This window comes from Brachyistius frenatus, unplaced genomic scaffold (genome assembly GCF_029030835.1).
Source record: "Brachyistius frenatus isolate BFR_SWC_R1_liver_20210118 unplaced genomic scaffold, ASM2903083v1 Contig_12, whole genome shotgun sequence".
NCBI lineage: Eukaryota > Metazoa > Chordata > Actinopteri > Embiotocidae > Brachyistius > Brachyistius frenatus.
Genome location: NW_027210611.1, coordinates 2,380,566 through 2,407,632, shown reverse-complemented (window position 1 = coordinate 2,407,632; position 27,067 = coordinate 2,380,566). Strand labels below are relative to the sequence as shown.

Below are 27,067 nucleotides of genomic sequence, written 5' to 3'. Positions count from 1 at the left end.
CTACAGTGCACCGTAACTTACTCTTGTATTTCGTATTTTTATTCTATCTAGCTCTTTTAAATCTCCGTCAGTTGTTTTACATTTTGTTTTGATGCTTTATATGTTTTATGAACAGCCTTGTTGTTAAAATGTGATATATAAATAAACTTGGCTTGTTTTCTTGGCTCATGAGATTTGTGCTGCCTTTAAACAACAATTAAAAGATAACATTATTATCAATGTGCCTAATTTTCCACATTTTCTTGTGAGCCTCAGAGCTCATGAAATATTATAGAGACAGCAACCCTGTTCCTCAGTTTAGGACCACTGTAGATGCGGGATATAGAAAATGATTTATTTTTTCCATATCAAAAGAACACTCCCAAGTACACACATTAAACCACCTCAGGCCATTTGTTTTCCAGTCAGGTAATAAGGAACATACTTCTCATTCATTTCTCCTGGGAGAAAAAGGCACCTCTATTTCCAAAAAAGTAATTGTACAGAATCATACGAGCAATTTTTCTCCTGTCATTCACTGCTGGCCAAATGAGACTTTTGTCACCATATGAACAGCCTGATTCGCCATGCAGTTGGTGCAACCCGCCATTTGATTCACAGCACACTCGACTGGAGGGAGGGGAAGCAGGGAGGTGATGTTCAGTCTGCGTGACGTGAATTAGCATTGAGGCAAAGAGAGATGATCTGAAGTTGCGTTGACAGCTGGGACCATAACGCCCAGCTGCCTGCTGCAGCATGGCGAATACAGAGAGAAGGCGAGAGTGATACAAAGCGACTACGCCAGACAGCCCACCAGCCTTCATCTCTTTTAATTATTTTAAATTGGGTTTCAGGAAGCAATTAAGGCAGGGAGGAAAGACAACATGCCTGTGCATCAACAGTCAATGAAATGCAAAGTGAACATTGTGTTACATATTCAGATGTTTTCTGAAGGGATGACAGCCTTTCAAAGGAGCTGCAGCCTTGGGGGATAATGTGCCAGAGTTGATGCAGCCGTTTTCCAAATAATAATTTCATGACATCCATTATGAATTCAAAGAAAAACTAAGTTTTCAGATACTTTTCAGAAATAATATAAAAGGGTAACAGTGTGTTTTACCATTTATACATAACTCAATATCAGCTGGTCTCCTGCTTAGAGCTCCACATTTGTATGCAATCCTGCGTCACGATTTTAGTTTTTACAACTAATAACTGCTGAGGTGACAACAGTATTTAGCTGAATGTAAAGAAATATACTACCTTACAATAAGCCACTGTCATAATTATGACACTGTGGACACAAAGTGACACAAAAAGCAAGAAATATGTTGATCCAAGAATGTCTACCATTTTGCTCCTCCTATTTAAAGCTGCGTCACACCTTGGAGGCTGTGCTGGTAAACCCCAGCAGGCGATTGGCTGACACGAGGTGGGTCACCGGCTGCCTCCCAGGCTATAACAGCTGACCCATGTGCACAATACCTCGCTCACCTTTGTCCCCTTTGATTGCTTTTGCACCTTCACAACACTCCTGGCTCATCCATGACCTGCTCACAGTGCAGCCTCACACTCATTGTTGTTTTGTGTTCATTTGAGTTTTATTTATCAAAATTTGTGTAATTAAAACTCTTGGACTACCTGCTTGTCACATTGATCAGCCCGTCTGTAACAGAGGTTAGAGCTGATTAATAAGCTCACAGTTTGCCATAATAAGTTAGACCGAAGTTGACCACTTTTCTTGAAATGGGAAGGCTGTAAAAATACACCATGTATCTTTGTTGTCTGTCACCTTTATTACATACTTATCAGGCAGAAATTGTTCAACTGAAATGTGGATATTTCAAATGTTTGAAAGGCAGTCCAGAATAATTGTGATTGATATTTATCTGATGCCCGAGAATAAGATGAGTCAATGCCTATCCACAGTTTACCAAAGCCCAAGTTGACGTGTTCATGTTGGTTGTTATGTGATAAAATAATCACATTTGAGAAGCCAAAATCAGTGAACTTCTGGCACATTTCATCTGCCAATTTACAATTTTTAATATAGTTCAGAATAGCTTATGACATATATTTTAAGCTAGTAAACTAGGACAGAGGTGCAAGCACTGCTGTACTCTAAAATTATGTTCAAGCTATACTTCCTGTCGAACCCATTTGCACACGTTTAAACCCTCCCTCTCACCGTCCTGGAAGACTCTCTCCACGTTCAGGCCATAGGTGGAGCAGGTCTCGTAGTATGTGCAGCGCTTCAGGTCGTTTGACAGCTTTCTGGCCCGTGAGTCATCGATCACTCTGGGGTTGGCAGCACTGATTGCATCTAACAGAACACGGTGAGAAAAAAACAAGAATCAAATATTTGATTTGACAGATGGGGCTTGTTATACGCTATTGTACCACATTGTTGTTATTGTCAACAAATTTCACAAAAACAGCAAAAAGCAAAGTCACAATCATATGTTTTCATTTCTAAAGCAGGCTAAGTATTTTCCCAAAAGAGATGGACACTGTATATTTTAACAGATGGTCCTAAAAGAGAACTAAATGGAAGTTGTTAGGGAAATTGGATATTAATCTGCAATTGGTGTGCTCTTGAATATTCAGTGCAGTAGGACAGTATATGTGGGATCAGCTAAAGATGAACTACAGCACAGAATGAGGGAATATCTGTAACAGTTGACAATAAGAAAAATATAGAGTATGTCAGACTTAGAGAACACAGAGTACTTCCTGTGTAAAGACTCAATAGTTCCATTTTAGAAGAAGCAATACAAAACACGTGTATACTGTTCATATCAGATGAAGAGAAAACACCTTGTGTTCCGACGAGGACCATCGGGACCTCAGCTGTGTTCCTGTAGCTGGCTAGGCGCAAGAAGTAATTGTAGACTGTCTGGAAGCTGATCTCATCCTCCAGGCTAAAGACGAAAACCACTGCATCCACCCAGGCAGCAAACTGAGGACAGAGCACAGGGACTGTGTTACTGTAATGTGAAATATAAGAACCCACAGGAACATCCACACAAATGAACTGTTTTAATGCTTGCACATACGCAAGCACGTTTTTCTGACGTTACAAGTTTTGAAGCCAAATGAGTCCCAATATGAGAGTAAGACAAGAGTGACGTGGAAATGTGAAACTTCCAGTGCACACGAAAATTATTTTTCATTCATGGATTTTAAATTTTTCAATGAGAGAGAAGGGTGAGAAAGATGGAATTTGAACATTTTAACAAGGAAATTGAACTTTTTTGTGGAAAGACCAGATGTGACACTATATATTTCTTAAAACCTTTCTGAAAGAAATATTTTCTGAGTTTGCTCTTATAAGAAATGACTAAAATTAGAACTGTTCACATTCACTTCCGATGTTGCAGGTCATCTTGTCACTGTACTTCCTAAATACAGACAGAAGGGGGCAGTGCAGCAACAACCATCCTACATTGAATGGCTTGTTTTCGTACCAGAACAAGGTGCAGTGACAGTGAATGATTAAACACCACAACCGAGTCCGTATCCGTTTTGTTTTCCCTCTGCTATCATAACCTAGGAATCTTTTTTATTTTCTGTGTCATATATATTCATAATTTCTGCGTAGTTTATGATCAAACGGGGGAGAGAGGTTTCCCTTGAGCAGAGGATATTAATCTTAATCACCAGCCATTGTGGGACAGAGAGCAGAACCCAGAGTAGTAGTAACAGTGACAATCAAGTGATAAACTATTCTCCCGTACTGCCCTCTTCTTCATTCAGCTTTCACATTTGCCCGGACCCCCATAGGGACTGAATGGCAAATCAAGCCCCCAAGCCATGACTTTGCTCAGCCTCCTGTGAGTGGGAACATAATGGACGCCTTTAATTATGCCACTAATTATACAGGCAGCTGACAACTGAGCCAAACTCATTTCTATTCCCTAATCTCACTGAGTGTAATGCAAGCGTAAATCGGAGCTTTGCCAAGCCAAGCATCAGTAGCTGCTAAAAGAGCCGAATGGTAAATTCACCAGGAACATCGTATCTTGTGAATGAAACCACGAGCAAGTCTGCGTGTATTCTCTGGGGCTGGGCTTTGATACTTCAGCTTTAAACTGTATTCGATTATTTAACATGAATTATTTCAAATCCTTTATCAAATTAATTTAGAGTTAGCATTCAACACCTTTAAGCAACAAAAGTGATCAATAACATTATATTTAGAAGAAAGAAAGATTTAAAAGGCAGTTTTTTTTTTCTTCGTGGTGCAAAGTAACTACGAATAAATACTTGTGCTTTAAACGAAAGGAGTTTTGGTTAGCCAACGCAGAGCCAGTGGAAATAAGTTGTAAGCAAAGCCGAGATAATAATCTCCTTTTAAATTGTTATGTTACCTTCCTAGTCATGTTTTGTTTATGTAAACATGCAGATGTTGTGTTTATTTCTAAAGACCAGACAAATGTGTCCAAAATCCACATTTATTTTAGCTCTGTTGTGGCTTCCACCAAATCCTCAAGAGAAACATGTGGCTCTTCAGCTGCTATATGCTCCACTATGTCTGCAGGCGAGTTTCTAAGGTTGTCTACCTGCTGTTCGGTGCTGGCTGGGTGGCATACATCGGGTTTACCAGAGCTTATATTCTACAGTTAGCAGCTGCCTGGAAAAGAAACTGCAAGAGCAAAACTAAACATGAAAGTTGCGAGCATAAACAAATCTAAACAATGCAATAAAAGCTCTGTGGGTTTGTCACTGTACTTGCAACCCCTTTCGCATACATGTTCACATTCAAGCATTTTATTATGAAAATATGTATCAGAGCCACTTTAAGTACTATGTTTAGTTATATTTATGATGACAATTTTGATGTAATTACCTGGTATTTCCATTTTATGCTACATACATACTTATAATTCACTACATTTCTGAGGATAATACTGTGGTTTTTACTTCACAACATTTTTTGACAACTATAAATGTTGTTGTACAGACTTCAGATAGATTAGGTAGGTAGGTAGGTAGGTATTTACTTTATTAATCCCCGAGGGGAATTTTTTTCGCTACAGCATTATTAAAATAAAAGATTAAATAATAAAAGAGATGTAATTCCTAAAAATTTTCAAGCAACTTTGCAACAAGATAATTATGATGCTGTGCAGTCATGCAAAAGTAAATGTCAGTATGAATCAATGACTCTTGGGCTTCATACAGTCCAGGCTGGATAAACTAAATCAAAGCCCTGAAACAGTTGTAAATGGGAGATCAAATTTGACATGAAACACTGAAGGTAAGAGTCTGATGGCTGCTCTGTCATATCACAATATCACTTGATTTATGCTGAAGACTTTTTAAAGCCCACTTTGGAAGAAACAGCAGCTGCACTGCTCTTCATATTTCACACACTAATATGATGATTAGGTGTCGTCCCTTTGACCACAAAAAGGGTTCGGGCTTGGCTTCTTCATTTGTCTGTTGTTGCTTTTGGTGGAACAACTGCAGAGTGCTGTTGCAGTAGTCCTGCAGAGAAGCAATGGTCTGTTTAAACAGTTACTGTCTGCTTGACTGTTTGCAGAAAAGTTTCTGCTCAACTCATCTGGCAGCTTTCAAATAAAGAGACATTAATTATTCAAGATTAGAACTCCTACCTGCAGTTCAGGAGGCCCTCCTTCATCTCTGATCAGAAGTAGGTAGCTCTGACCATCCACCACGATTTCTTTCTTGAAACGTCCACCTGAGGAGGAGACATTTATTCCATAAGTTTATTCCAAGGTCACTGACAAAATGTTCAGCGAAATTGGAAATTTTCTGTTAAGGACGTACTAATAAACCACCAGGGGGTTCTTAAGTAGGAAATGACAGCAGACACATTTCACACTCATTAATGAGGGAAAAAAATGAGAACGTACATCACAGACCAAAATTCAATATCAAAACACAGCTTGACATGGCTTGTAGAAGTTTGGTGAAATGCATACGAGTTTAAGTGCAGCTTCTCAATTTAGACCTCCCGAACACAGTGTTGTCGGGATCATATGCTGACAGGAAACCAGGTCTCTCTGGAGCCAATTATGTGGGCGAGAAATTGCCATTTAGCGTGTCTAATGCACAGCTGCTGAGGGAAACCAGTTCATTGCCACTATCTCCACACTGCCACAAGTCACAGAAAGGCCCAACTTTCACTTCACAAACATTATCAAGCTGTTTATTCACTCTTCACTGCATAAACTACAGTGGGCTCGACGACTAGTTTTTACAACATGCTGCACTTTGCAATTAAATCTCAAGACAAGTAGAATAATTTTAGTAAAAGTGAAGTAATGAGAGATCAAATCAGAGTCCAATAAACTTGTCTTTATTCTGAACTGAGGTGCTTCAGGTCACACTATATGTCCACAGGATAGTTGGCTAACACTTAGCACCCATGCAGCCTTGAGTTTCTCTCCCCTTTTCTACAGTTCTGTTTTAATGCAAATGCATTTTCCTTGCCGCTAGCAAAGCTGGCTGCAGATAAAGAAGAGACCAATGGGAGAGGCACGCAGTAAATTAGATTTCGCATATCATTTGAATGGTTAGCGATCCTGTGGAGATTAAAAACATTCAAATGAGAAAGTTGTGAGGCTAGATTTGTCCCTGGGAGTGAAAAAGGTGTCTTATGAATACAAAAATATCGTGAAAGCAATTTGACAAACTGAATAATGCACACGTTTGAAAAGGTCTCGGAATGATCATGAAATCTATTTCTTAAAAAAAAAAAAGACAGTAGATGTGCAAGTCCAATGAAAGTACACATCTTATTCTTGTCTGGGAATCTCAAAAGCTTCTATCTTTATATGACTGGATAATAGAGTGTCGGAGATAATGTTGTTCAACCAGCCTATTAAGAATTACAGCTCTCACATCACAGAGGAGCTATAAGGGTCATACAGCAGCCAAGCCCTGTAATTTCTAATAGGCAGACAGTATTCTTGTGTCAGCAAGCAATACATATCCACTTGAGCCATACTTCCACTCTGTTAAGTCCACTTTAGCCCGCTTGGCAAATACAGGATTCTCCCAGCCTTTTGCACCGGCTATCAAGCCCTGCTAGATGCTGGTTGTGTAACAGAGAGAGAGAGAGATTCATGAAGCACCAGCCAGCTTTTTATTTATTTATTTATTTCACTGAAGTCACAGAGCTTTGGAGATTCAGACAAAGAAACTATGCGTCTGTATGTTTGAATTCTGTTTGAAAAGCGGTAAAAGACGGGGAGGATCTCATTACAAAGTGCGAAAGACTGGATCAGAACGACGCACACTGAACCAAAAGATTTATCAAGAGTTTGTATGGAAGCTGGCAGCATGTACACATGCCAGAACAGATTATGGAAAAGACTGTGGGAAACCAGTGTCTGCAATGGAAGCATACGGCTCGGGTGAAAACATGGATGGAATCTGAAGTAAACATTTTAGTTACATAATCATCCAGTATGCTGTTGTCTTTATTTAGAGCCGAGCCAATACAATGCATCCAAAGAGTGAGAGAGAGAGCGAGAGACAGTTCCGTGAATAAACGAGGCAGACTATCAAGACTCTTCTTCTGGCATGATGAAAACTAATTATGATTTATTTGAATGTGTTTGAGTTCAACCTCGCATCAAAACAGGCGACCGGTAACCTTGCACACAGCCTACTGAGAGACGGTAAGTTGGTAGGCATGGTTAACACGCAGTAAGCATACTCTGCTTACACGGAGGCTTAGACCTTGACACAGAGCCACAATCCAACAGAGCTCCATCCGGTGTTGCCATAGCAACACACCCCAGTACCTTTTTTTCAGATATCATAGCAAAAGCCCAGGAACAAAACAGTGTAGAAACAGCTCGCAGCTGAACCTTCCTCTGCCGGGCGATGTTTCCGCAATGTAAATACTCAATCTGGAGTAAGTCCAGTGGTAAAAGCACATCAGATACAAAGAGAGCCTGAGCAGCTGGTATCCACGAGACGGGAATGTTTTTTTTATCGCAGCAACTCGCGACGATGTAAATGGACATATCTGAACTGACGTGTTTCCTTGATTAGAGCAACAACGCTTGTTCTGTTTTTCCAGCATTTTCAGCATTGATTTCTCAAGGACTAATTAAGCTACGAGAATTTTTTTGCTCCCTCGGTGCAGCAAAATGCCAGAAACTAATTATGCGCTTCATGTCTCATCCTCACTATAATTACACTAAAATGAAACACTGCAAAACCCTCAAAGATCATCAGTTAACTCTGGGTTTGCCAATAGTCTTTGTGAATTTTTGGAAGACATAGCTCTCGAGCCAGAAGAGGGCATTCTTGTTATGATTTTTCTGATAAACTGGAAACATTTTCAAACCACAGTCATTAAAATGAAACGGGGTCTATTTTCATGTATATAGTACCTCCTAACCTTGTAAAACTAGTTTTGGTTTATGATAGTAACACAAATTTTAATTTACCGTCATAGAAAAATGCTGAAGTTCGGTTTTACATTCATGTTTTAACAATGAGTATTTCCAGTTTCAATTTTCTGGAAATTATATGCCGAGTCATTATCTCGCCAGTTTTAGTGGGGGAGAAAAAAAGGAGATGATAAAATGAAACCAAAAGTCAATCGTGGCATCTGGAAGCTCAATAACACAAACATTTTAATACAAACTAATTAAAAATGTACTCTCACAAGCAGCAAACAAACCAGCGCTGAGCTTCATGTAAATGTCCTAATACACTCTGTCTAATATGGTTATTCATCTGTACAGTGTAGCAATGCGTGCCAACATGCTCAACTTTCTCCTTGGGAAAAACAAAAGGAAATTAATTTTCCACCCAGAAGCTTCGTGTATAATTTAACTATGACGCTTTTGAAACATCAAACTGATAACAAAAAAGTATTTTACCATACGAGCTTTTCACACACATCAGAAACATTTGTAATATACTCTATTTGACAAATTAACAACGTGACATTAAGGCCGTAAGAGTCAGTGAACATCAGCCATGAGTTCATTCATTTTCCTTTTTGTGTTTCTGTTTCTTTGTGTTATCTGTCATGTCTGTAGTCACCTCCTGACCCACACCTCCTTCAGCAGACTCTTACCTTCAGGAGACTCCTCCTGCACATATGTGCCTGTCAAGTACCGATGCACCAAGGCGGACTTCCCACTGGACAGATTTCCCACAATGCCCTGCAAGGCCAGGAGCAAAATATAGCAGTTAGTACTGACATAACAACACTTTAAAGGAACATAACGATGACCTGACAAACAAATTCCCAGTACAAGGTTGTTTTACTTTGTTTTTCGGATGCTTTAACTCTCTTCTCCACAACTACATCCACTCAAGGCGTCCGTATTTAGAAAGAACCATGAGTGGATTTTTTTTTTTTCAAGCTAGTGTCTTCAAGGTCAAAAGAGAGCCTTCAAGCTCGATCATTAATGGCTTTGAAGGTCCATTATCTGTCAGCTGTTAGTAGCCAACAACAAAACATCACATCAAGACCAATGATATCAGAAAAAAAAACATTTCCTCAGACACAAACACAAAAACATCTCATTCAAAGGTTTTCTGTTTGGCTTCAAATCTTAGTTGTAAAAGTTTCCTTAAAACACCCTTTTTAACTATAGTTGTCAAAATAATTTGTACTGACAGCAGCATTAACATTGGAGCATAACTGACAAATCTGAACTGTTTGTAATGACTTTATTAGTTTATAACAATTTAAAAAAAATTTAACTTTACAAAGTTCATGTAAACATAATAAGTAAAGCTCCTACAGATGCATATACTTTTATTTTTTTCACATTATTTGACATATTTTCCTTGATCGATCCTGCTGTAAAATAGTCATTATTATTGTTATTTGCGCCACTGTGTGTTATCAGTTTGCGTGCAGCTCTGACGCAATCATCGTTGGCAAGTTTGTTGTAACTGTGTTGTGGATGTAGAAACTACATGAGCACCAGTTATCTGGGAAAAGAAAACACAAACGAATACAGTGCAGGGGGGAATAAAGTTGCAAATAGAGGGCCACCTAGGAGCCTGTGAGCTACAGGTTAAATATATGTGCGTTGAGTATCAATTTGTTATTGTTCATACAAAGGAAGCTTATTCAGCTGGTTCAGGGGAGCTCAGCTATGTGAATAAATGTCACGCACTCATTTCGTCAAAGTAGCTCGAACAGCAAAAAAGGTTAGAAACCCCCGAATGAAACATGCTTAAGATCCAAATACCAAAATTGTTATGTAATATTATGTGTGTAATGTCTAGGAATGTTATATAAGCATGATTAAATTATGATCCAACTCTCAAATATTGATATCAATATCCACCTTACAGGTCAAGGTTTAACTACCACGACGCAAAGTAATGAAATTTTAACACTCAACAGAAAGATGACTCAGGTTTCACTGTAATGAATCTTTTCTATGTAGGTGGATTTGTATTCCTCATTGGCTTGAATTGAAACCAACTGTTGCCTGGAGGATAAAAAACGAACAAAAAAAAAAGAAAAAGATTCGAACTAAAAATGTTTGGCGAGTTCAGAAAATAGTGGACAGGAAAAGAAACTACATTGGTTTGTATTTAAAGTTTGGTCCTTTACGTAGTCATTGTGAGGTTAAAACGGTATGTGCGCAACATTTGGTCGCAGTCTTCCCTCTGCTTCCTCTCCCTGGTGTCTCGACCAGACCTAACTGCAGTGCCTTCAGGGTGATGCGTAGCGGAGGGTGGGCTGATGATGCCAGCATGTCTGGGAAGAACAAAGGCTGCAACATGCCTGATCTCCTCCCTCTACTCCTCCTTCTCCTCTACCCACCATCGCCCTCCTCTTCCTCAGATCATTAGTGGGTGTTCGAGTCAGGTATGGTTCTAATTATAGGGAAGTTTGAGGCACAAGAGAAAAGTTCTGTTTAAGGCCTTTCCCAGCCCACCCTCTTCATAATTGAAGTATATATAACATGAGGTACTCCAGCAGAATAAACTATGAATAAGCTTTAAGTTAGCAAAAGTTGACAGCTGTGTGTGCAGCAGCTATGAGTCAACAGAAATTGACTTTGAATGTAGCACAGAAACCGAGTTCCTGCTGTTTTAACCGTTGGGCTTTGTGACCTGCTGGTATACAGGCTTCATGAAATCAAAATGCCGCATCAGCACTACTCCACTAATAGAACTTTTACTCTTCTTCTGAACATTAAACAGTGTGGAGTGGATGATCAAAAGCTGCCAATAAAATGAGGTTTGACCACAGTTACAGTAAGTCACGCTCAAAAGACGACAACCCCAGAGTGCAGCTCAGTCACAGATGTAGGAGAATTTTTCTCACGTGATTTATGATCATTTTAATTCATGTGCAGGAGATGTTTTGACCCCAGGTCCTTTCATTATTATTGTGGTATGAAAAAGAAGAATCAGACCTTACTATCATATTAAGAAGCTTCTGAGCTGTATGACCAACTTCTTTTCAGCGTGACCTTTGTCGCTGAATGGCAACTTTTTGAAAGTCTTTAAAGGAACGGTGGCTATTTTACGACACTTAATTCAAGCTTTTTCAGGTGCATTTAACAAACCACTGTTTGAAAGTTGTCAATTAACACCATAAACATAAGAAGAAACAGTGTTTGAAGACAATAAAGCAAGTATGTCTTTGAGCCCACTCTGAATCCCCCCTTTTCATTTCATTGAAGTTTACCCTTCTGTGAGATGCCGCAACAATGAATTTACCGAATACGGAAATATTATATCCACTCGCAGAACGGCGGAGTGAAGCCTTTCAGGGCTGCTAGTCTTTACGGGTGGACGGCATTAAAATCATGTGAGGATGGTGGTTACGCATTTGGCAGTGTGTGTGTGTGTGTGTGTGTGTGTGTGTGTGTGTGTGTGTGTGTGTGTGTGTGTGTGTGTGTGTGTGTGTGTGTGTGTGTGTGTGTGTGTGTGTGTGTGTGTGTGTGTGTGTGCGCTTCACCGGCGAGTGGGATCAGACCGAGGATGTGTCACTGGTCTAGCCCAAAACTGTCAGTCATCTTGTGTCCTGCTGCAAGCCACCCTGCATCTCCATGCCAACACATCTCATTAAAAAATCACCCACTACGTGCCAGGGAAAAGTCCGGCCAATTTCTCAAATGTTCCCTCTCATGTGAAATGCAAAACCAGTATTATATGGACAGAACATGCCTTCCCAGTGACATTTAAATGCATCAGTAAGATGAAACCTCTGAGGGCAGATCAACAGTGGGACTGTGAGAAATTAAAGAAGAAAAAAAGTTACTCACCACTTTCAGCTCTGGCACTGACCGACTCAATGTCCACTCCTGGCTGTTGACAAAGGAGTCTAAAAGAAATGTAAAAAGAGAAATAGACGGATACATAATTAAAGTCAAGCAGCACTGAAAGGTAAACTGGTTTATATTCTGAAGCCTCTCCCTAACGGCTCCCTGTGAAATCAAGAATAAAATATATAATCGTCCCTTACATATAAAACCCTTCATAACCAAGTACCATCATATCTGAAAGACCTCAAAGAGTTTCTTAAAGTAGTTTGGGGGGGCAGTACCCAGTCTCGGTTCAGAAGGCAGACATCCTCTTTACTTTTTAAGCTTGAACTTTAAACTTTCCTCCATGATAAATCTTATAGTTAGGGCTGGTTCAAATGACCCTGAACCTGAACCATCCCTTAGTTATACTGTCATCAGCCTGTTTTTTTGTTTGTTTTGGTTTTTTAAATCACTGATGTTTTTAATGTGTCTTTTTCGTCTTCATTTCCTTGCTGTGTGTCATTTTGTGACTAAAGTCTTATGGGACAATGCCGCATGGTGATTTTACACTCAAAATAAATTTGAATTAAATGTTCCATTTGAGGCAAGCTACAGATCATACAGTATTAACAGTATTTCCCAGTGGATGATGACTGACATTACAGCAGCACTTTACAGACCGTCCTGTACAGTCTGCAATACCTTTTATGACAAATGCTCCCAGTGCAATATAGATATGACAAAGCTTATCTACAGTCAGGTCAGGTCCATTTTGAACTACTCAGCGATCGATTATCGTGACATTTCACTTTGTTTTCCTCCCTTCATTTTTTATTTCCTGCACACACATTAACCAGTGTGATTATGTGATATATTTTATGGCGTTTAGGGTAGATTTACAGAGCCGTGCTGGACCAGGCTTTCTGAAGTGAAATGGTCAAATAAAAAGGGAGAGATAACTGTTTGTGCCAGATCCTGTGGTAGAGTCACTATTTTTTTACAATATTTTCTTTGCACTTTATTACCAAGAAGGATCACGGAGACAGCTAATTAATCTAAAACTATAATTCATTAATTTAATAATATCATTTTTAGTCATCAATTAACCCGATGAAAAATTAGTATTGGCTGAAGTTTTCCTTTTTCATAATAAAATTACAAATACTAGGAGTTTGGACTGCTGTGTCTGACATAAGTAATCTGAATAAATCAAATGTGGGAAATTGTGAGCGACATTTCCAAATGTTTCAATCAATCAAACCATTAATCGAGAGAACAGTCTGATGATCAATTAAAAGTCAGTAAAAATCAGACAGAACAGATTTTTCATTTTCTTGACCAATTTCTTGAACATATTTACATCCTATGAGATAAAAAGGAACTGTGAAACATCTGCGTTAATCTATGCTGACTTTTTGAATATAATGTTTCAACACAGTAAATTCTCAGAAAGGGATTGAGCTAATCTATTTTAAAAGCCAGCTATTATCAGGCTTGATTCAACTTGTTTGTTTTTCCTGTGACATTTGGAGACTTTGACGATATAAAGTACTTTGGAAAAAAGAGGGGCAGTGGGAAAGAGCAGAATAACAAACAAGACAAACCCTCAGAACTAAAAACAAAAATGACAACTCCACAAGCCGTGCTTGTTTCCCACAGAGATGTAGTACACAACTATGTGTCAAAACAACTATAAGAACAAAGACCACCTTCCTGTTTTGGATCGTGGCTTTCTCGCCATCTGAACCCCCCCCCCCAAGAAGATACCATCTCTGATACGGGAGTGTTCACACTGCGTCTTCAAGGTGTGGAGAACCAGGTGACCCCCTCCGCATGTCTAAACCATAACAATTAAAGCATTCATGCTCCATCATTATACTAAGCCTGTTTGCTGCAGCAGTTTCCCTTTATGCTCCGGGCGATGCCAATCTGAACACAATGACAGCATAAACAGTAAAGTAACCACTGTCGCGATAAGACACTTGATAAAACACGTTTCTGTTTTAGCTCCAAGCTGTACACTAAAAGCATGAATGACTCAGCAAAATAACTTTGAGCCAAATATCCCTTACCTACTACAATTAGAGTAAAAACAAACCCCCAGCTCAAATGTTTTCTTATTTTTGACCTCCATTTACAAAAGAGCCTCACGCTGCTCTGGATGTCTCACTTGTTGTGGGAGAGAAGAGTGCGTCCCAAACAGAAGGGCCTTTCACCAGGCATTGTGTGGAGCAGAGTAGTCTTTAAAACAGCACGCCTCCTGTTAATCCCCCTCACTGTGGGTTTGACATGTCAGAACATGAGCAAAGACATCCATCTGCCTCAGTTTTTTTAAGTGCAGGAAACTCAATGGAGGCCACAGCTCTATGAGACAATATCAGATCAGGCAGTTGCCTCATTTTCTACAATTTTCTGTCATTTGTTTATACAGCAGATGTGTTCACTGTATTTTATATTTTTATCAATATACATATATAGTCATAATTAGCAGGAAGTCTTTCGCACTTTCTATGGTAAAGATAACATTAACACAGAATCAGTTAAATAAACAGAGACATAAACAACAGAGTAAATTGACCAAAAAAAGAAATAGAAATAAAAGTCCTCCAGATCTTTTTCACACATTTGTTTAGTCCATATATTCAGATTCTCAAAGACAGACACATTCAGACAAAGGCCAATCCTCAGATTATTGTGCAGGGAAACTGGCCGGTGGAAAGCGCTGCATCTCTTTTCCGTACTGTTGACCTTAAATGACACCACTTATGCTTGCAAGGACTTAAAAACACAGAAAAGAAGAAATGATGAGAAAATGAGAGACTTTTGCAAAAAATAGACAGGACTGAACGCACTTGTTTTTCTTCCAACATTAAAAAAAAACTTTTGAGAGAAGTGATCTGATAAATTTCCTGAACAAACAGTAACAAGGAAACAATGTACGACTTCTGCCATCCTGGGAGAGTTGCAGTACACCCAGTTTGGTCGGTTGCTAAAAGAAATCACCCTAATTGAATCCATGTGCCCCGAGTTACGTCATACTATAAATATGAGCATCCCCACAATACCGTGTCCCAGAATGCCTATGGAAACACAGAGCCCCAGCATTTGCGATGCTAACAGAGGACACCAGTGTCTTTGTCTGTGCTGTGTTGCCAGCTTGTTTGTCAGCTTTTTTCACTTCACTGCTCATGTCTACTCAGATAAAAATGACCATTCAGTCGGAGGGTAGTGAAGCACAATCGCCTCCCGACTTATTCCATGCCACGAGAAAAGAAAGCGCAATGTGAGCAGAATGTTTGTGCATTAGGCTTGTTTGAGTGTGTGTGTGCGCATGTGCATACGTGCATGCATTTCTATGTGCAGTGAATCTGAAGTGGTTTTTGGAATGAGAGAGGGCAACCTTGTGGTCTAAACTTCCACTCTAGCTCTGACTTACTTTCCAACCACGCTTTCCCACTGTCATAAATTACAGAGTGGAACTTTAGCTAGCAATTAGTACTTCTACTTCCATGACTCTCCAACCTCACCGACATTCCCTGTGTGGCTACTTTTATCATGCACGTCTTGTCAAAACGGTTCTGTAGCATCTTCCTTTTGTGTTGCAGCTCCACAAAAGAAAACATTGACACAGAAAACAACCCTCTTATCTCTGCTCAGCTCTGAAACACCAGCCTGTTATTGGTATCAAAGAGGGTAAGTGACAAACACAATATGCAGAGAACAAGGTAAAAATCTTTGTGCCATGCCAGTCTAATGCGGTCTGGATGGCCTGCCCTACTTAGAGCTCTTAAAAGCTTTGTGTTGTCTCCAGACAGGCATTGATCACATCCCCGAAAATAAATTGGACATGCTGGATCAAACAGAGATTCGCATTTAACGTGAGATTTGCAAATTGGGTTTTCGAGAAGTGCTGCAGGTGAATGCCTGGGTTGACTGACTCCATTTGTCGAGGTAGGAGAGGAATGTTTTAGAGGTTATCTTATTAGCTGCAAAAAACGGAGCAAGAGAACCAACCGATGTAACAAATCAACTACAAATCAAAGCACATACATTGTTAAGGAAGACCAACTTAAACATTTAAGAGTTTGTAGACTTGTTGGTGAAACTGCTTCCACAACAGCTGGGTGTTTCCACAATCCTGAGGAACAAAATCTGCTCTCAAATACAAGTTATATTCAGTTATTAACAGATTTTCATCCATTCCTGCTCAACCTGTGTTGGACTAAGTGATTTTTTTTTTTTAATATCCTGCAGTCTTCCCGTGTGTCTTGCAGCAGGTGAAAGGGCATTATCAGTTTACCTGTTTTCCATAAATCTTGATAATAACCACCTGTTGGCACTTAAGCTTACCCACACCGCTCTTATGAATGACATAAAAAAAAAAACCGCATCTTTCAAAAGAAATTTTCAAAATGTTTTGGAGCCGGCAGCCTGATTCCAACTGCTGTTGCGAGTGCGTTTCTGTTACTTGGTGCACTGACATGCCATACTGAAGGTTATTACAGAGTTCTACCTGAATCGCATTCCCAGTATTTCAACCTTCACTAGATATGTGCACTGCTGCCTCGTGACCAACCGCTGCCCCTCCAACCCAAAGACCCCCAGAGAGCTCCCATCTCGGCACACGGTTCACTGATCACTCCTGGATCCACGACAGAGTGCCTTTGTTCTTCCACAGGTGGGGGTGGGGACACCTCAAACTCCTCACCCAGTTCAACTCCCTTCCCCCAAACCTCATCCAAACAAACGTGCATGTGTGTGTGTGCGTGTGTGTGCGCGTGCGCATTTAGTTGCAGGAGGCGTTGGGCTACAGCTTTCTGGATTAAATTTAAGCACGAACACTCAGGCAGGTAGCAACAAGTGCAGAGTCCCGCCCAGGGCATTGAACACCCAGCCTTACTCAGACTGATCGGCACACCTACATTCCTGATGCCTGACTGACTGAGTGCAGTGGAATAAATGGACAAACGCCACTAGACACTCCACCACAAAGGAATAGGTATCCTTGGTAACATGTCATGTGAGAATACAAATAGATAGGAGATCAACAAGGATGACCTCATGTCCCTTTATAAGCTTTATGCTAGCATTAAAATAAAATACCCGCTTTGCTGGTTCGAAGGTTGCTTAATGAGAACAAATACAGGATTATGTGGGACCTGACGTCAGTAGAGGTCGGTAAGTTGTCACAGACGACTAATTAGTTCTCCGTGAGAAGGTGTGAAAACGGAGCTTGACGCGTAAAACACAGCAAATCACAGCCATTAATTCAGATAGTTACAAATATTTGCCTCTCTCTTCCTCCTCTTCCAGGCAACTGGACAAACATACTCCAATGTCAGAGTTAACCTTTAAACACAGTGCTTAAGTCCTTTTCTCCTCTCCCCATCATTACAGCATGTAAGCCCTCTTAATTTAGCCCTGCCAGAGTGCCAAATGCATCCCCATTACACAGCCACTAACCGCTTTAATGCTGCTTCTTTAAGCTGCGTCTCCGAGGCCAATAGAGAAGCGTTATCAAGACTCCTATGTCCTGAGTGTGAGTAACACGGGGACATTACTGGGAGTGTTGCCCCGCTGTAAAACAAGGCATTATGATAAGTTCTTATCAGACACGGGTGATTTCAGTTTACTGTACTTACCTACTCATTTACTGAGCTTCAAAAAACCTTATACAAGGCAAAGTAATTGCTGTGTAAGTGAATACAAAGAGGAGGTCCACACATGAAAAACACTGGAGAAATAAGGTACCCAAAATAGAAATTCCACAAGGACTCTCTGGAACCAGAGGCTTTTGACTGCCGTCCAAACTCACAACTCCCCACATGTTTTTCATTTGCCTGTCCTAAGAAAAGAAAAAAAGTGCACTTCCGTGTTTCCCTTGAGCTGTAACTTTCTGTGAAATGAACGAGGGGCTATTAAACGGAGAACTGAGCTGAGAAATAAATTCAGCAATCTTGCAGGTCTTACCTTGACCTTTGTGGGAGTCAATGCCTGCCAGGGTCTCTATGGTGACTGGCTGTGACTTATTGTTCCCGGCTGCGGGATATTGGACACTGTCTTTGCTCTGGGACTGCTGGGATTCACATTTGCCACTATATAGCTGCTCTTTCCTCCTGAAGCGGTTGGTTATGAGCTGCCATATGCTTGGTTCTTCTTGAACTGCTTTGGAAGACAGTTTTGTTGGACAGAGAGGGACCTCCATTACCTTGACCTTCCCCCTGCTGTGGTACTGAATATACTGCATGCCCCCATCTTCTATTTCCTCACTGGAAGCTGGAAGCATTCTTCCTGTGAGGTACGAGAAAGGCCGTGGGGGCATTATTGTCTCCTCAGCAGTACTTTTAGTCTGACAGAGCTCCTTTGACTCCCCTTCAGGCCCGAAATTTATTTTGTCCTGAGTCCGAGTCCTCCTGATTCGCAGACTGAGGCTCCGCCTTAAAGAGCTCAGTGTACTTTTTGAAGCATCAGATTTACTGGATTTTGGGGATGATCTAGCATCTTTGTCTCCTTCCTTCTCCTTGCTCTTATCTTGAGGTGATCTCCCAAACAATCTCCAACGGAAGCTCCCTTTAAGAAATCCTCCTCCATCACTGCCTGTGTGGTTGCAGCTCCTCTGGCTGTCTATCTCATCATCCGAGCCCCTTTTTCTGAGCTCCAGTACTGTCATACTGACAGGCCTGGTCTTCCAGCTCCTCTGGCGGCCCCTCAGGGTCACCTCTGTAGGGGCCAATGGCCGCTGAGCCACGACAGGATTAAGGCCATCCACAGCCCTCAGCTCAGCCTTCCTGCTCCTGTACTGCTGGTTATTTTCTGAAATGCCTGCCCTTTTGAGCAGTTGCTGGGTCTGGGGCTCTGACAGCACTGAACCCGGGCCTGCCAGCATGCAAACACTCCTGGGCCTCCGCAGTCGTCTTTCTTGTTCAGGTTGAGAATCTATTTGCTGCTTGACGGGGCCGCCATACATGCTCACCGTTCTCCTGCCGAGCAAGGTTTCATCCTGACGTGGCCTTCGTAACACGGCCCGTGGCAAAGAGCTGTGTCCTGTAACAGTGCCATGGTCCCCGGGGACAGGCCCTTTAGCATGGACGCTGAAAGAGCATAACGTTGAGCTCTTGATGCGTTGTTCCTGGGTGTTTGTCTGAGCTGTTAGCTTTGCCACGTCTCTGTCTCGCTGTGAAGAGTTTCCTGAGCTCTTGGAGGGTTGTTTCAAAAACCTGTCAGTCTTCATTTCTCCCTCCACCTCCTCCAACTCCTCCTCATTCTCTTCCACAACCACCTCCTCTCTTTGCCTCCCAGCTCTGCCCGTGCAGCTCAGGGAGGGCCACCTGTTGAGCTCCTGTCGTGCCCTGCCCAGCCTTGGGCTATTCTCCATTGGCACTATACTAATCATCTCTCCTTTTGGCTGGCAGTTCTCCATCTGGGTGTGGGTGACCTGGCCCATTCCCAGCTCTGACACCGGTGCATTTCCCTCTGTTTCTTTCAGGATTACAGAGATGTGGTAAACAGTTATCCCCTGCAGCTTTTGCCTAAAAGTTGTACTCCTTGGGGTTGCATCCACGGTCCCACTACTGAGGAATAGCATCTCACTTCACACGTTACATCCTCACTGGCACACCAAAACAAATGTGCAACACTGTTCACATTCTGCCCGGGAGTTGAGATTCAGCTCATGAAGTCCTTCATTTGAAGACTGAATTCCTATGCCAGGCATAATCCTTCACCTTTGACATGGGAAAAAACTTCAAACAAGTCAGTGCAAAGCCTCGTTGCGACCTGCATCCTCTGGCTCCTTTACTCAGCAGACTCACACAGGCGTGTATCTGGTAGCTGCTTTCTACTCAAACTCTTCTACCTTTCCTGTGTAAGCTGTTGTACAAAAGAAAAACAGGTTTTCCACTGCTCATTTTGCAACAAAGTCAAATCTGTAACAGATACAAAAGTTACGACTTAAAAAAACCTGAATCATCCTTCCTCTGGCAAGTTACGAACGGTGAGCAATCCTTGTTGTTGGCGGTGCAGACAAACCCCTTAATCTCTGAGCTCTTGCCATGCAGAGTATGAGGGAGTGTGTCTCTGTTTGAACTTTCAGCTGCCTTCCAACCCCCGGGACACATGGAAAACAAGGACTGGATCCCAGGGGCATTGAACACGCCCTCCTGATTTCTCCGGAGCTGCGAGTAACCCCCACAGACATAAACAGACAAAAGTGAACGAGAGATTGAGAGAAGACTGAGTTGATTCCACATTACTGTAATCAGACTACAACACACAGCCATCAATAGACACTTTGTCTTCTTCTGACCAATGGCAAAACACAAAAAGGGGGATTCTTCACTGGAGGACAAAGGAATAGAGAATATAAAAACAAAACGTGTCCATTTTAATGCTCTAACATTCTCTCGATACATTGCTTATGTTGTACACACTTTGGTCAGTCAACTTTGTTCGGGAAGGATTTCAACATTAAAACACTGAATGCCTCTCACTGCAGGACCATCGAGAACACGACTGCAGCATGTTAGTTATGACATGCAGTATCCACACAACCACACACCACGCTTCTAGTGGCTCCCACTACAGCCCACACTCAGTGGGAGAGCTTAAGCCTAATTTCAAGATGGGCTGACAGCTATTTATGGTGAGGAAATTGTATTATTTTTAATGCTCTGACGGTAACTGTGCAGAAAAGCGGTACATTCAACATTATGTAAAAATGTTATTCTCTGCATCTTGATGTTATTACACATTCACTGTGTAGGCTGTTCGGCAGAACTTAATTGAGAAAATTAGCACATTGAGAGACTGAGAATGCTGCCATCAAATGAAATGTTAAGAATGAACAACCCTGACAGCCTTGGCAACTCCTCTCTTGTTATAGAGGTGTGGTGCTCTATGATGCATTAGTGAACTAGAATGGAGTGCTCATTATTTGGGCCATTGAGTGAAGCCAGATTTTACCTGCACAACTCTGCAGCACTCTGGTTACAGTGTGGTTAGGGCTGGAACACTGCCCCTCTGTGGTCAATGAGAGAAACATGTTCTCTGAAGATATACTCATATCAATTAGATAACTATTAACACTTGTATAATGTGACAATGTTACATCATAGAATCAGAAATAAACCTATCTAGATGGATATCTAATTAAATATGTCTTACTACATGATTTACCATAGTACACATGAAGAAAGTGCATGGTTAGAATTTAGCATCACTGCTTATGGGGGATTTTCGCAGAAAAAAAATTAATAACAAAATGGAAAAACCGACTCGGAGTGCACCATCACCATGGGAAATCTATGAAGTTGAAAGTTGCAGCTCAACTATGGCGTCTTTGTGCCAAAAGCCAAACCTCACAAAAACCTATTTTTTCATGACAACACCATAAAGCCCTCAAATAGTTGACACAATGAAAAACTCCTCAGGGTTAGAGGAAAAACAAGCGTCAAAATGACAGTACTTCAAGTTGGTTTAAATAAAGGCCTTTGCTGTTTCATGCCGTCTACGGTATGTGTTGTAAGCTCCTGATATCGGAGGTGTTTCTTGGTGCATTTCTTTCCCTTTTGTGTTCTTATCAGCAGACTCAACAATTGAAAACATTTCAGGTATTGCGCCAGGAAACTTTGCAGCACGTACTGTAGCCGCACACATACACACACCAAATCTGGAAGTTTCTTATTTGAAAGAGAGTATTACAGTGAAGTTAGAGCCAATTTTAACCTGTTGGATTTCACTGTGCTGGCTTTTACCGGTGTCTAGGAAGCAGGGGTTTGGAATGATATGGTCCTCCTCATCAAGAAAACAATCCTCTTGGCTCCATTGGTTCTGGTGGTGTCGAATTCGCCTGCGTCTCCCAAAGCACAGCAACATCTTCCTGGAGCCTCACAGGGGCTTCACCATGACTCACAATGTAAGAATCAAAAGAAGAAAACATCCAGGTTGTCTGAATTTCTGTGTCATTTCTTGTCGATCATCTTTTCAGCCCACCCCTCCTGGGTTTCATCTTCTTCTGCTTCTTCCAGGTATTGCTGTGAAAATGTCCCTGCAGCTCAGCTCCAGCATGTTAGCCCTCTGTTGCTTTTGTCTACGACAGAAAACCCCTCTTTTTTTGTCGTTTGCATCACACTGCGGCCGTGATGCTCCTTCCATGCGGACCTGATAATGTGCTTACCAGCAGAAGCCCGAGCAGTAACTGGACAGTGTGAGGAAGTGGCCCAGAGAGGCCATGAGCTGTGGTTCGCTGGGAGTTGTTTCCTCCTGGTAATTCGTAATGCAGGTGTTGGTTAGCAGGGTCCTACATGGGAAGCACTGATAGGATTAAAGTTAATCCATATCCTGTTGTCTTTGTTGCAAGCCGGTCCAGAAGAAACCTGTGTTGTGCTAAATCCTGGGATTTCAAAGTGCTGACCAGGTAACAGAGCTTCTCTTGTGTGCCCCTCTGTCCCACAGCTAAATGTTGCTCCATTCTGTGACCGCATCTTGATGGCAGCTGTGAGAAAAACGTTTCACAAGAGCTGGATTAGCGTGTTCTGTGGTTCCTGAATTACCCTCCGTGTGTGTGTGTGTGTGTACACATCTGCCTGATTGTGAGCGGATGTCACACTATGTATGTTGACCATTTATCTCATCTGTGTCACCATATTTGTAGTCTGTCATTACTATAAGAAACCCAGCAAATGGCACAAACAAAAAGCTACCAAAATTGTTTTTTTTTTTTTTTTTTTTTGCATTGCCAAAAAGCCTTTTCTACTTTCACGGCATTTTAAAGATACAACATGACATTATACACAGTAAATCTAGAGAAAATGGGAACACAAAAGGGTACATTTTTGTTTTTGTTGTCTAATGGAACACTCAAATTAAATTCAGAGCAGGTATCATAATGGACAAACTCATTACAATCCCAAATTAGATTGTCTGCATTTTTTCTTTCACTTCTAAATTGAATTCAATTGGAGCTCGTATCATTAACAGTATTTGCACTTTCAGATGAGATCATTTGACACAATATAGCTATATACCACACTTCCTGAAGGGGGCAGTAATCTTATAATCAGTATAATGATTATGAGATTACATAAAAAAATTCTAATGTGAAAAGTTTGGTCTAACTTTCCAAATTAAACAACTTTCTTCAGAAGTCTCCATGCAGCAGTCACCTACTGTAAGCGTGGGGTTAGTAAGAGGCTGAATTGGGAATGGTTCTCACAGTAACATCAATTAGCTTCAGGTCTTAAGCAATTTCAGGGCTTCTGATCATTTCTGAATAACCATTAGCAGAGACCACAGGACAGATATGTCTGAGCAGCAGACATGACAGGCAGCCAGCACTGCTGTGTTTATATAAGGACGCAGACACGATGCGCGACAAACGCTGGTGTTGTCTCGCAGATTGCATGATGCATCCAAGACGCGAGTAAAGCTTACTAACCCCCCGTCAGTATTAGAACATGAGTCAGTATGAGGAAGACAGCCATGCACATATGTACCCTCGTTCATGAGGATGGTTTGCTTCCTCTGGCCAAACAGGGCAGCAGAAGGAGTGAATGAAGATGGCTCCATGACTCGGGATGATCGGTATTAGGCAGGTAGGTCGGTTGGAGATGAACGCTGCCGAATTTCCACCTTTTATTTTGTCAAAAAGGTGTTGCTGACCTCATTTACACATAAACAACAGCAGCCCAAATCACACCTGCCGAGCAACCAGCATGTATTGCGCACAAAGACTAAACCTCTGGTGCTAATTTACTTCCTGAAAGCACCGACATACATTTGCCATCTGTATTATTAAGAAGTGAGAGCTCTGCATGAGAAATCAGTGTCAGCTCTTGCTACAATGACTCATAAGGTTTAATGAGAACAAAAATGTTCATGACTTTTCATGTCACACTTTAAATATAGCCGTGTTTGAACATGGGAATGTAATGTACTGCTCGGGGATGTCGACGTGGAGAAACTACAGGAAATTATTCACATCGATCCAAAAAAACTGAAGGGTTGTCTGACCTCACTGGACAGAGTCAGGAACTGTGATTAGCATCATCACACACCAGAAACATGAGCTCTGAATTGTTAATCGACCCTACACGAGATTCTGCTTCAGGCTCTAATCATAACAAATGACTCCTGATGCCATGTTTTGGATGTCGGCTGGTTGCTACTGCACACAACTTGTACCCCTTTTGGACGTATAGGAAGGAAAACTGTTGAAACTTAGTCCAAGTAAATACAGGAAGAGCAAATCAATTCTCAGAGCACAAATACACTCTATATGCACCACTCATTAAAATGTTAATTTTACATCCCAGAGGCTAAAATATAATCAGTGTTAACCAGCACCAGAGATTGAATGTGACAAAGATGGTTGTTACAGTTTCAGATGTGACCGCTCATTAAAGCATTTGAAGAGGTGACTGTGGTGATTGTTATATTACTATATACATATATACACACACAATATAATATTACAGATGCAGAAACCAGAAGAATATATTTACTCATATGAAGTTCATTCTATTTGAATTGATTAGTTGATCGTCAGATAAACATGTTAATTGTCTGGGTTTGATTTTCAGAAAAAATGCCCCAAAAAGCAAAATATCCTAGTTTAACATTTCTACTATACTTTATTTTATGTGAGAACAGGTGGAATATTTTAGTTTGTAAAGTAGTGGTTGGACAAGACCAGCAAATTTAAGGACTTAATCATTGCAGTAAACAATTAATATGGAAAATGATCAGCATATAAATTGATAATACTTCCCTATATGATCATGTAAATACATTTAAACTTGTATTTAATAAATTAGGCAAGATCCATTTGAAATTGAAAATGTCTCAAGAGACCTGAAGTGTAACAATAAAACATAAAACAAATACTTTAAAATGTACAATATCAATCATTCAATCAAAAATCATTTAAAAATTAAGATAGGAACGAATGATTTAAGCTGCCTGAAAAATAATTTCAAATTTAAGTGGAGGTGTTATTGGGGAGGTTTCTTCGATACATGGTTACAATTCCACGTTTATTTAATTTATCACATCACAATGAAGTTTCATAACACCCAGGTATTCCCTGGCAGATTATGACACGGTGGCAATTAACTGCAGGCAAAACAACAGACATACAAAATATATCACTTCATCTATAAGGAAGAAACATGTGAATAAATTCTCACAGTAAACAAGTGTCAGCAGTCAACGGGGAGTTTTTCTGGAACACTGCTGTTTTCATGGGTGTAACTACTCAGCTCTCTGTGGCAAAATTAGCACTAGCTGTGGCTCCCCCCCACCCCCCCAAAAAAATTAAAAAAAATTTAAAAAAACTACAAACAGGTCGGCATATCAAGAAACATCTGAAGAATATTTTGATAAAGAAACATACAAAGGAATGCTTGTTACAGCTGAAAACTGAAATAAGGTGTTTCTCCCCAAATTCATGTACAGCAGTATTTGATTCCAAACGCCACTGTGAGTATCAGTCGTAGACAGAATGGAAACAAACAGTTTGGATGCGATAAAAGCTAATCTGTGGATCTGTGCATGCAGGAACTCATGATCCAGTGCAGTGCACACAAAAACACACACAGTGAAAATATGCAAACAAGTGCTTTTGAAATCCCCCACACCCAGGTGATTACACAGCACAAGTAATTACGCAATGACCTGCCAATTTTCAAGAAGACATAAATTCACCAGACCCCTTTCGCCCTCCCCTCTCTGCATCGACGCTGAATTAATGTCTGCAAATGAATAAGTCAGGAGAATCATACGCAGACACACAGGGGCTACAGACAGCCGGGAAAGTTTATGATAATTATGCTTGCAGTAGTGGTATTGAGCGTGGGTGTAGAGCTTTTTAAAATTCAGCTGCACTAGCGACGAGCATACGTCACCATTGCTCTACTGCAGAGAAAATGATAGGTTCGAGGACGTCTGTGGGAGGCTGTGAAAAAATTCCAGACGCTTCTGTCTCTAAAATTCAGGTTTTGAGAGAGAGCTTGTGCATTTGTATAGCGCGTGTTAGAGAAAGACAGGGACGGACAATGTAAGAAAATTAATGGGGGAGAGGCGGAGATGGAGTGTGTATTTGTTGTGTAACCTGAGCTGTACAAGTAGCTTGAAGTGCCCTGATTAAAATGTAAGACATCCAAGATGCTCACTAATTTTCTTATTTCTCTTTGACAGAAAATAATACTAAACATAAAGTACAGAGGATCTGTGTGTGTGTGTGTGTGTGTGTGTGTGTGTGTGTGTGTGTGTGTGTGTGTGTGTGTGTGTGTGTGTGTGTGTGTGTGTGTGTGTGTGTGTGTTTACCTGCAAGTGTAATGCACATGCATGGGTGGATGAATAGGCGGGAGACTTGACTTTTTGACTTTTCCTTCATGCAACCATCACAACCACCCTGCCAGCCAATACATTACTATGATGCGTCAAAGAAATTCAAAGGCGCATTAAACTGTGGGTGAGGTTTGCAGACTTGCCCGGAGCGAATGGAGCAGCTGAACACAGAAAAGGTCAGTCGGAATTTCAATAACTGGGAATGGGCAGGGAAACACGTAGGCAACAGGATGGTTTGTAGAAGATGACAAAATGACCATGGAGAGAATGTAGGAGGAAGCTGCAGAGAGATGCACAGTTTTTACAGGCAGGCTTGTGTGGGATGGTGGCTCCCAGTCCTCCTCCTCCTCTACACATTAGTGTGCAAACCCCCGCTTGCTTCTGGTGTCATCTTATAAAACTTGCCTTCAAACTCACTTTTATGCAATAGCTTCGATGTGGTTTTGCATTCTGTAATCGTTATTGTAAGGTAGGAGTAGTAGTAGTAATATCGGTGTTATTTTGGGGTATTATTACATAAA

At 41.0% G+C, this 27,067-nt stretch overlaps 1 protein-coding gene across 2 annotated transcripts in view; it reads right to left on the bottom strand.

Annotated features, from left to right (window-relative positions):
* Window positions 1-27,067, bottom strand: part of agap3 (ArfGAP with GTPase domain, ankyrin repeat and PH domain 3) — a 112,758-nt gene that overhangs the window by 50,598 nt on the left and 35,093 nt on the right. Inside the window, exons 1-6 of one of the 2 annotated variants that reach the window (XM_069692152.1) lie at window positions 18,171-22,767; window positions 12,219-12,277; window positions 9,050-9,137; window positions 5,598-5,683; window positions 2,797-2,938; window positions 2,168-2,302 (exon numbers count right to left, since the gene is read on the bottom strand). In XM_069692152.1, the coding sequence (XP_069548253.1) occupies window positions 2,168-2,302; window positions 2,797-2,938; window positions 5,598-5,683; window positions 9,050-9,137; window positions 12,219-12,277; window positions 18,171-19,785 (2,125 nt within the window). In that variant the 5' untranslated portion in view covers window positions 19,786-22,767. Of the gene's footprint in view, window positions 1-2,167; window positions 2,303-2,796; window positions 2,939-5,597; window positions 5,684-9,049; window positions 9,138-12,218; window positions 12,278-18,170; window positions 22,768-27,067 lie in introns of those variants that run through there. The other variant, XM_069692153.1, reaches the window with a different exon arrangement.